The sequence below is a fragment of the Dreissena polymorpha genome, chromosome 3 (genome assembly GCF_020536995.1).
Source record: "Dreissena polymorpha isolate Duluth1 chromosome 3, UMN_Dpol_1.0, whole genome shotgun sequence".
In the NCBI taxonomy this organism is placed as follows: domain Eukaryota; kingdom Metazoa; phylum Mollusca; class Bivalvia; order Myida; family Dreissenidae; genus Dreissena; species Dreissena polymorpha.
The window spans coordinates 2754903-2767036 of record NC_068357.1 but is presented as its reverse complement, the minus strand read 5'-3'; the positions used below and the strand labels follow the sequence as shown (position 1 = coordinate 2767036).

General features: G+C 31.8%; 1 protein-coding gene across 1 annotated transcript; it reads right to left on the bottom strand.

The window, feature by feature from the left end:
- Window positions 1-8643: 8643 nt before the first annotated feature.
- On the bottom strand, window positions 8644-11865 carry LOC127873543 (uncharacterized). Its single transcript, XM_052417425.1, has 2 exons — window positions 10178-11865; window positions 8644-9088 (listed from the first exon to the last, which is right to left on the bottom strand). Exons 1-2 carry the CDS (start codon window positions 11271-11273, stop codon window positions 8745-8747), a joined length of 1440 nt encoding a protein of 479 aa, XP_052273385.1. The 5' UTR covers window positions 11274-11865; the 3' UTR covers window positions 8644-8744.
- Window positions 11866-12134: the final 269 nt, after the last annotated feature.

Sequence of the window (12134 nt, the reverse complement as noted above, 5' to 3'; positions counted from 1 at the left end):
AACTTTTGATAATTGAAAACAGAGAATGTATATGTACATATGAAAACCTTAGATTAATTTATGTGGGATATCTCGGGTTATGCTGCATATCCTCCAAAAAGGTTGTTCAATCGGTCACTTGTAAGTAATATGTATTTATAGGTCAAATTGAGAGATGCCAATTACAGCTACTGACATACCATTTAGAGTGGATAAATGGTCAAATAAGATTCGAAGGAAACAGTTCTTCGGATTTAACTGGGTTTATCACTATGTCATTTCTGGAATGTAATGGTTATATTTATTTGGACTAATTCAATACAATTAGAATGTTGGGTTGTTGCCATGTTTCTTATTCCATCACCAATGTCGCGATCACAAAAGCTCGCCATGCGCTCTTTGTGGTCAGGTGAGCTAAAACGATGTTGCCATAAGAGTCATTGCCGACGAATAATACTGAGCGTTACACCTACATATATTGCTAGTTTTTGCTCCAGATTTGATGCCCTCTTTTTTGCTGATTCGATGGCTGTTTTTAATATTAATTTCCATTTTGGTTCCCTATTCGATTGTCATAATACAAATGAGCGATATGAAGTATCTACACGCAAGCAGAATTTCACGAAAAGAACAAATTTCTGTTAAACAGCAGGTCAGACTGTGGCTTATGTGACTTGGACAGTGACCTCACACAAAACGCTTGAACAAAAGTATCACATTAATATATGTGGTATAAACAGTGATATAAAGCCGTTGCACGTTTAGCTTAACAAGTTTTCGAGGTACGAAAAAGTCACTAATTAATTCTAAATTAGAGTTAAGTTACTTTTTAAGTTAAATCACACCGTTACCCCTGATCACATGTTGGAAATTTAAATTGATTACCTGTAGTATAAACAGTTTTTTGAGATGTTTCATCGTTACCTTAATCTTATTTCTAGGTATTAAATGTTTCAATGATATATTAAAGGGCAGGTCAGTTATGGACCTTGGTCAGTGACCTCACTCAATGACCCCTAACACATGTGTGGAGTTAGAATTGCCAAACTGTAGTAGACTCAGTGACATTTAAGAAGTTTTACGTTTACCTTAACATAAACATTACGCAGAGGCCGAGGGAAAAGATGATGCGAAAATGTGGAGGAGTAGAGTAGCTCAAATTATTTCGTTGATATTCAAGCTAAAAACCTTATTTTTATACACAACATTTGGCAAGAATTATAACGTTAATTCCAATTTAATTCTGTTTAAATAATAATAAGATGTTATTGATTTTTTTATACAAAGTTTCCAAATAATATAATTTCAAAGTCCTAAACAACAATTGTCAGTTTCAATTTTATGAAGTCAGCAGTAAGTCCAAATGTTCTGATACAAGCTTTTAAAATGAGCTGAACTAAAGTACATAAAATCCGTCTTTTTTATAGTCAGAACCACAAATCTACGTTGCTACTAAATATAATACTTTGTGATATCCACTACAGATGTATAAAATCCTGTAATAAATATTCTTATAGTATTACATACAAACTATCATTTTCGCGTTCGAAGTCAAAACTTATCTACACAACCAATGTCGATTTCCCAATCATTTATATATTATTACATGAAAACTGTCGTCATATTGATCATTATTATGATTATTGAATACATTTTTGGTGACTTTAACAAGTGGTTTTAACATTTTATCAATAAATTTCATTCTGTTATTTAATTCAAGTTTGTAATATTTCATAATTATTATCTTAACTATTCATTAATAAATGTAAATAACCCATACTTTCGATGATTATATCCACCATGAAAGGCTTATTTATGCAACATTGACGGGTTGCTAAGTTAAGTCTAATGGGACTAAGAATAAGCGTGATGAAGTATTAAGCTGGCTAAATCAAAAGGCATTTTCTGTTGTTTTATTACAAGAAATTCACTATAATGCTCAGAATGATAATACAAATTGGGGAGCTTCTTGGACAGGGCAATATTTTTTAAGTGGCGGTAGCTCCAATAGCAATGGCGTAGGAATTCTTATTAATAAATCATGCAATTGTGACATTATTGAATATAAAGAAATCATAGTTGGAAGAATGCAACTTATAAAACTACATATATCAGATAGCAACGTAATTTTGATTAATCTATATGCACCAAATAATGATGACGTCAATTTCTATAACACATTAGAGAATACTATTAAAGACTACGAAGACGAAACATTAATAATTGGAGGTGACTTTAATGCCGTTTTAGACTATAACTTCGACAAATTAAATGGAAGGGACAATTCTAACCATAAAACATCAAATAAAATAAATAATATCATAGAAAATTACGATCTCAGTGATATATTCAGAACAAAAAACCCAACTGCAAAGGTTTATACATGGCATTCCAACACGCACCCACCAATTTTTTGCAGACTAGATTATTTCTTAATCTCAAACAACATTTTAAATGCCGTGTCGGACTGCCAAATACACCCAGGTTATCGCTCCGATCATTCTATTGTTAAAATGATATTAAATACCAACAAGCAAGAAAGAGGACCCGGGTATTTTAAATTAAACAATTCGTTATTACTAGACACTGAATATCAGTCAAAAATTAAAAATGAAATAAATTTAGTTGTTGAGTTTAATCAAGAAGCTAACCCGAACACCTTATGGGAATTAATTAAAGGAAGAATAAGGGATGAAACCATTAAATATTCAAGCCATAAAAATAAAATTAAAAATAAACAAGAAAATGAGCTACTTCAACATATTATAAACATTGAAAATAAGTTATTATCAAATTCAAACGATAATTTACTTTTAGAACAATTAAATAATGCAAAACAATTATTACATGAATTTAATAATACTAAAATAAAAGGTTATATGTTAAGGAGTAAAGCTGAATGGATTGAGGGAGCCGAAAAAAATACAAAATATTTCGCTAATCTGGAAAAATATCATTCTGAAAAGAAAACGATAAAACAAATAAAAATTGACGAAAACAAAATAGAAGAAAATCCTGAGAAAATCATACACCATATAAAAGACTTTTATCAAAAATTGTATAAAAAAGATAATAATATCGAGGAGAGCAGCCATTCGAAATTTTTTAACAACAATGTAAATATAATAAATAATCCGGATAATATAGAGCATCTTACAGAATACGAATGTGCAGAAGCCTTAAAAGATATGAAAAACAACAAAAGTCCGGGTTCCGATGGTATAACTGCGGATTTCTATAAAATATTTTGGAGAGATATAAAGAAATACCTAGTAAATTCACTAAATTATTCTTATGATAATGGCAACTTAACAGAAATTCAAAAACAAAGTATCATAACTTTACTTCCAAAAGGAGACAAAGATCTATTAACATTAAATAATTGGAGACCAATATCACTACTTAACTGTGATTACAAAATAGCATCAAAAGCAATTGCAAATAGAATAAAAAAACACCTCCCAACCATTATAGGCACAGAGCAAACTGGCTTTGTGAAAGGAAGGTATATAGGAGAAAATGTAAGATGCCTGTCAGAAGCTATTGAAAAAGTGAATATTTACAATGAAAATGGGCTAATTTTTTTTCTCAGATTTTAATAAGGCATTCGACAGTCTGGATCATGCTTTCATGAGGAATAGTTTAGCTAAATTTGGTTTCAACTCCGCAATTATAAATTGGATTAATTTGTTTTACAAAGACGCTAAGTCATGCATAACAAACAATGGTCACTTTTCTGAATACTTTAACATACAAAAAGGTGTTAGACAAGGCTGCCCGCTGTCTCCCTACATATTTATAATTTGTATAGAATTATTGGCAAATGAAATAAATACAAATGAAAATATTTCCGGTATAAGAGTGAAAAATACAGAAATTAAACAAACGCTCTTCGCAGATGACGCATGCTTCCTTCTGGATGGATCAAGATTATCATTTGAGACCCTTATTGCAACCCTTGACAATTTTTCAAAAATATCAGGCCTAAGATTAAATAAAAATAAATGCACTGTTCTGCGCATAGGACGTATGAAATTTTCAAACATTATTTTCTGTAAAAAACACAATTTTTCATGGACATCGGAAAGTGCAAAAACGTTAGGTATAACATTTTTGAATAACACGGACGAAATGACCGAGTATAACATCAAACCAAAGATTAAAGAGTTTAAAAATTGTCTCGCAAAATGGCAAAAATGGAAACTAAGTTTAATGGGAAAAATTACTGTTTTAAAAACATTCGCCTTTCCGAAACTTATATATCCTTTAACAGTTTTAAATAACCCAGGCAATGAAATTATAAAAGACATAAAGAACTCAATGTTTTCATTTTTGTGGGATAATAAACCAGATAAAATCGCGAGAAACAAAATTGTTCAAAACTACAAAAATGGAGGACTCAAAATGATTGATCTCGAAAATTTTATAGACGCGCTAAAATCAAGCTGGGTGAAAAGGATGTTATATCAACCAACAACAAAATGGGCAAAAATTTACAGTGACATGCTTGAAAATAATGGCAATCTCTTTATCTTTAAATGCAACCTAAAATCATCAAATATAGACTCTTTGGAATTGAAATCTAAATTTCTAACTGAATGCTTAAAAGGATGGTGCCGCGCGAACTATAAAGAAAAACAGACAATCATAGGGAAAGAAATACTCTGGAACAATTCAAATATATTTCTATTGAATAAAACATTGTTTTACAAAACATGGTTCGATCGAGGTATTACACAAATAGAACATATCTTTAACTACAGGAACAAACATTTTCATACCTTCACAGAACTTCAAGAATTATATGATTTGCCCCGTTCTGATTTTTTAAAATACCACACGTTAGTTGGTTGTATACCAAAATGCTGGAAAGAAAAAATTAACAATGAAGAAAGGTCATACGTGCCACCTAGTTACCTTATTAATAGAATCACCCCGACAACAAAAATATGCAAATTTATAAACGAACTGTTAATAGAGAATACACATATAAAAAACAACAAACAAGAACACAAATGGGAAATGCTTTTTAATAAACAGTTACATTGGGAATCAATATTCACAAATTATATTCAAATCACAATAGATTCCTCCTTAAGAACGTTCCAGTATAAATATATGATGAACATTGTTCCCAACAACGAAAACCTGTTTAAATATGGCATTGTAGAATCTAGTCTCTGTGATTTATGTTCAATGTCTGTTGAAACTAATATGCATTTGTTTTGGAATTGTCCTAATGTTCATATTTTTTGGAACAACATTGAGACATATATAAAATCCCAACTTAGCATTTGTACTGATTTCAAATTGTCTTATGAATGTATTTCACTTTGTAATACTTTTATCAACAATAGAAACTGCTCAAACTGTATCAATTTTATTGTATTACTAGGAAAATATTTTATATTTAAATGCAAATATCAACGATGTCCACCAATTTTTCAAAGATTTTTGGAATATTTTAAATACAAAATAAAAATCGAAGAGATTATCGCAAGCTGGAAGGGTAAAACTGAAAAACATACTCAAAAATGGAATAATTTTTGTGATTTAAATCTGTTTTCTTAAATTTAAGGGAAAAAAGAAAATAAATATGTTAATATATCTACTTCATATGCTTTTCTACTTGTATTCGTTTGTGTCCTTCATTATTTAAAACATCACATCCTTTTTCATTTTCATGTATTCCATATGTTTATATATATATGTACTTTTCCCTGTGTAAAATGATGGTATGTGCATATATTATGTAGTGAATAAAGTACTAAAAACGGAAAAAAAAAAAAGAAAAAAAAAAGAAAAAGTTAAGTCTCATGTTCCATTAATAGCGATCTGCTGACTTTCACATAGGTTTACTTTCGTTATTCGATACTGTCTTACTTATCTTAAATTCTTATGATAGACATTTACCTACTATGACCTATGTTATAGTTATAAGACGTGTGCTGCTGGGCCTATAGGGTAAAAGCTGGTTATTGGCGCTGATGACATAATAAAAGTTTATCAGACAATGTTTAAACAAGTTGAGCATTGGCAAATAAAAAACTCTTGACAATTTATATAATGCCTCTATGGATTGATTACACTCAATATAGAAGCAAGTGTATCTGCCCGTCAAGACAACCGACCACACACGTTGTTTTATCTATGAAAATGGCAAACTTACCGGACAGGTCATTTATTTCAATGATGTATCATCTCTGGAAAAGCTTTGATTAGATACATAGACCTTTTGATCAATATAAGACAAGGTTTCAATTTTTAGTTAATACTCGTTTACTCGTTATTACATAGAAATTTAAAGGATGTTATATTTGCTTCTTATTGCCCTTCGTCAGCATAAAGTATAGGATTATTCTCGTCAGCATAAAGCATAGGATTATTCTCGTCAGCATAAAGCATAGGATTATTCTCGTCAGCATAAAGTATAGGATTATTCTCGTCAGCATAAAGTATAGGATTATTCATTGCCCTTCGTCAGCATTAAGTATAGGATTATTCACAAATTAGTTTAAGCGTAATTACTGAACATTTTGTTAGCATTGGGTGATGCCTGTTATATGTTTGCGTCAAACAAGTAAATATTCCTGATCTTTCTGCAACTGTGTAATTATCTAAGGTCATTCAATTTTTATCTGGTTGGTCTGTACAAACAACTGTCCATATCTCTTGTGTAGATGAATTGATTTCATGTTTGAGTTGAAATCCTCAAATATTGGTTTATTTAAATAACAGCATGATAATGTAAAAATATGATACATGTTAAAAGAACAATTTTCACCGTTCAGTTTAAGGTCTATGTGACCCAGTTGATATGGTGTCCGCCTAGCGACCGGGAGGTCACGGGTTCAATCCTAAATGTGGGAGCGTTCTTAAGATGTTAAAAGAACAATTTTCACCGTTCAGTTTAAGGTCAATGTGGCGCAGTTGATATGGTGTCCGCCTAGCGACCGGGAGGTCACGGGTTCAATCCTAAATGTGGGAGCGTTCTTAAGATCTCCCCTATAGACACTACGTACTGTTTCTACACAGGAAACAGACAAGATAGCGTTTCAAATAAGTAGTAAGTACTTTATATGAAATCCAGATAAAATGAATGTGTTGAAGCTGACAGTTCCCACCTCTAATACAATTAGTCGATGTGAAGGTTTTGGTTAATTCCGTAAATTAAAGATAATTCAAGGTCTATGGCCAAGAAGTGCTTCAAAACATCTGCTGATTATTGGTTTTTGAGATTTTATGCCAACAAACATCAGTAGTGGAACATTTCCAAAAAAGGGATTGAACATTCGGATATTTTTTTTTAATTTACGCGCCGGTCGGGACATAAATCAGTGTTTTTAATAGTGTTTCTAAAATTTGCTGGTGCATATTAAATTGAGAACGCATAAAATAAAAGTGCATGTTTGTGTAAAAAAAGCATTAAACTACTTTTTTTCTTTTAGCATTTAAACAAAAATATTTAATTCCTTCATTCAGACTCAAATTTTCCTTTTCTTAAATAAGACAAGCTATATAACTTCACTAGTTTCCCGATTGAGAAATGAAAATTTCCTAATAAGGAAACTGCAGCACAAGTGAAATTTACAATATAATATGAATGTAAAACGCTTCAAATTAAAAACAAAAACAGGACAAGCGAAGACAGACATGTGCTGCCTGTATTGTGTTTTGTAAATTCACTTTTTAGTTTGCAATTCCATGGTTTGAAAATTTAATGTTTAATGACCGATTTAAAAAATGGAACCCTTATTTGTTGCAATTATATTAACATTTAATTTTGTGCGATATTTAATTTCACGGATATAAATCAGAATACGTTGTTTTTAAAGGCTATGAATTGAATGAGAGGCGCATAGCAGTAGACGAAAATTATCCTGATAAGTATAATCTAGCTAAAGTAAAATAGTTAGGTTTGATAATTTAAACTTTACGTGGTACCAATCTTTTGTGAATTTAAATATTGCATTTAAAAAGCACAGTCATATTTAGAATAAAAATTGACTTTTAAACAACATAAAACAAATTATTCTAATTGATAATATGAAAGTATGAAATATTTCATAAACAATGCTGAAGGAACAATGTCAGTGATTTCCAGAACAGCAATCAACGTTGAGAGATATTTCTGTTATCATAAGACCTTTTTTCATGTATTTGTTTAAATTAAATATAATACTCGGTTAATATCACTTCTCATGACATAATTATGCGATATTGCAATACTTATCCTTAATTAATAAATTGTAAGTTACCGGGTAACAGCAGTTTGTTTCAAAAACAGTATAATTAATTTTATAAAAAGATATGGAATGTTAGTTTTTATGTCGGAAAATTGTGGATACATTTCAATACTGTCTCAGTTATTTCCTCCGTGTTTTTAGAAATTTACAGTGTAATTGAATGCGTGATTGGCAAATAGTCTTTAGCAAAGTTTGAAAGACATATTAGTCAATTTGTATGAATATCTATACTAACGATGAGACTTGAAAAATGATGTCTTTGGACTTTCAATATCCGTGTGTTTTCCTATCTATTTGTACACGTTAGCGACATTAATGCACTGATCTATCGTTCCATTTAAAAATACACCAACACAAAACCAATTTTATTTAAACTATTCGGTTGTTTAGAAATATGTAGAATACTCAAACAAATTCAAATGTGAAGACTTTTATAGTAATAATATAAATGCAGAGCAGCGTTAATTGCGAGATACACAATAACAAAATCATAGTAAAGCGTGCACAATTAAGAGTCACTCAAGTTACTTTGAAAACAATAATTTCATTTTGAAATTGTCCTACAATTATACAAGCTTTTTGTTTACTGTACAACACACAACTTGGGCTTTTCACGCCATTTTCATGGTCGACAACATATCTTACCATACCGCCGTCTGATATTTGTAGAATGTTGTGAGAGCCCATACCACAAACGTGCACTATGCCGGAGGTAGCAACGTGCAAGCCTGTGGGGTAAATCAGTTCAGGGTGAGTGATCGTTGCCAGCACTGCACCGTCCATTGCCAGCACGAGAAGTTTGTGCTGCGCGAAATTTGTTACGTACAATTTGGTCCCATCCGGATGCGCTGCACACTTGAACACTGTTTCAACATGAAATGAACATTTGTAATTCAAATAATTGTGTACAATTGTAAGTGATTGTATGATGTCAATGTTATTAATATTGTTTCAATAAATATAAATTGGGACAGTGTTCATTGAAAGTTCATGTTATACCAATAATAATTTTCATCAATGTTAATATACCAGTTGCTGCATCCTATTAAAACACCGAATAGTTTGCAATAATATAAATTAACTCGCAGAGTCAGCAAATAATTTCCAAACCAAAACAGCCATACAGAGAGACAATATGGCCAAGTGCCCTAGGTCACTAAACTGAAACCCAAAACGAACTGTAACATCTTCAGTGTTAACATGGTGTCTTATCAGTTGTCATGATAATTGGACAAAAATGTGAATTGTGTGTTAACTAGGATTCACTTTAGTCATATAAGAAAAATCGTCACCCTTCCATGTTGGCAATTTTGTTCATTGAACTGGAACCAATACCAAACTCGGCCGAGATATCATTAGAACAAATGTTTGAACTGGAACCAATACCAAACTCGGCCGAGATAATATTAGAACAAATGTTTGAACTGGAGCCAATACCAAACTCGGCCGAGATATCATTAGAACAAATGTTCTGAGCAAGTGTAATAAAGATTGAACTAGAGATTGTGAACAAGCATTTTCTTTTATTTGACCTAATTTCCTCTGTTTTACCTCGAGTGACCCAGTTTCGAACTCCAACGAGACAATATTGTCGGAAATATTCAAACACGGTTTAATGAAATTGGAAATAAAAGTGGCCAATAAGTGTTTATAAAATTATTATTGACGCCCTACGAACGAAAGACGAAAGAGATCATAGAAGCTTACCGTGAGCAATTTTTGCTCAGGTTGGCTAAAATCGGGCCAAGCACAAATTATATTACCTAGTAATACAGCTTAATGTAGCACCTTTACAAACATAATACAGTACATATATGACGTGGGTCAAGCTGTTTACTGAAACTGGAACATCATTCTTTGCCCATGAATCAAAGTCATGTCAGGATGAAATAAACTCAACATCGCAGCAAGTTAATTGATAACGACCAGTTTGAATATCTGAATATAAATACCATTTTGTTCAGCAGATTCATCTTTGTATAATAATCTCTCCAATTTGCAGTCCAGGTTATAAACATATAAAGCAGTGTCAGAGGTAACCAACAGATTGCCTTGCGAGAAGCAAATCCCAAAACAAAGATGTTGTACGTAGCGAGTCTTGGTTATAATTAATTTGTCTTCGCCTTTCACATTGACGAAATGGATTCCCGAACTGTCATCGCCTTTGAATACCACAGCCACTCCACTTTGAGATATACGACATACATCGGCTGGTGTTTCGTGAAGATCGGTGTATGATATTATTTCAAAATCTTTGTTCAGAAACTTCAGTTTTTTGTTACTTTCGTCCACAATAATAAAAGTTCCATCGGGCATTTCACTTATGCCAGATACACGGCAATCAAATCTATCATTATCAACTTTGATATTAGGTTTTTCGCGTGATTGTAGAGTTTTGGGCAGTTTTAAATAATTTGTCGATACACTGGCGTAAATTGGAACAGGCTTAAAATTACCTAAACACGTTATGCTGGAGATCTGTTTATCAATTTCTAAATCGGAATCAAATGTTATTATCTTGTCTTTCTCAGAAGAATACTGTTTAACCATCTTGTCAAATTCAGACAACATGTGTTTAGATTTAAAATATGCAATACACGACAAGTCTTCTCGTTCTTTACTTAAATCAACAACCGTTTCTTGAAATCGTTTTAGGTCTTCATTTGACTTCCTAAACCGTTGAATATCAGATTGAAGATCTGTTTTCATCTTGCTCAACATGGAGTTCAACAGTTCGATTGTTTGCTCTTCGAGTGAATGCAAACGATAAAGCAGACGGTTATAATAATCCTTTATTGTATCCATAGAGTTGTCGTAAGCCTCCTCCAATAGCTTAATATATGCTTCTTTGTTTTCCACCTGTTGCGCGAAATCGAGTTGTTGCATGATAAGATCAGAGCGCACATGTTCCAATTCTTCCTCAAATCGCATGTCATGTGCTTTTTCAGTAAGACCCAACATATGTACGCAGCTACTGCAATGAAGAAAAAAATACATATGAAATGTGTTTAATATGATTATGACTAAACAATAGTATATAGCTCCCATATTTTAGTATTAAAGCCCAAACGCAGCATAGAAACTTTTAAAAATAATGTTACCTTTTTCATTCGCAATATTATTTTGATTATGAATAAAACCCTGCTAACCTGTGATTTTTATCTACACAGTTATAATAACATAACTGGTTGTGGTTTTCACAAAACATTTGTAATTTGTGACCAGGATGTTCTAAGCATTCTTCTAAAATGTCTTCTTTTGTCTTGACCACCGGCCACTTTTCCATGTATTCTCTGCCAAAAACCGGATGTTTTATGTTCCGTACATTGTGCAATTTAAGGCACTTTTCACAATAACATTTCAAGCAGCGTTGACAATAAAACGTGGCTTCTATCAAATTAAAACCATCCGAACAAATACTGCACGTGTAATCAGGACTTGAATCCGATCCTGTATCAATAGTCCTCTAAAAGTTAGAGGCCATTTTATTTATTTAATTTCGGCAATATCGGTCCTTTTCACACAACCAGATTGATGTCCGTATTATTATCATTTAAAAGTATATTGTATTTACAATTAATAACACTAGTTTACAGTTATAAGTAAGTTATATTTCACTATAGGATCTAAAAGCAGTGACCGTAAGGAATGAACAAGAATAGTTCATTAAAAAAAAATAAAAAGTCAATAAAACACACATTAAAAGATATCCTTCTTATAAAGAGTTTACATTTGTATAGCACCGAGATAAGAATGGGCACGATCAGTGAACGGTCGCTTTTTATATTGCTTTTCAGCGAATAAATGTGTCGCTTGCAAGTGGATTTTTATCTTTTTGATAATGATCATATGATTATAAAATCAGGTCCTAAATCGTAAACATATACATACACAATAAACGGTTTTGTG

What these genes read in the sequence shown, in the direction of transcription:
- LOC127873543 (XM_052417425.1), bottom strand. Translation starts at nt 11,273, where the DNA reads ATGGGAGCTATATACTATTGTTTAGTCATAATCATATTAAACACATTT. An exon ending in TGAATCTGCTGAACAAAATG is followed by an intron (nt 9,089 to 10,177) that starts GTATTTATATTC and finishes ATGTTGAAACAG; the next exon opens with TGTTCAAGTGTGCAGCGCAT.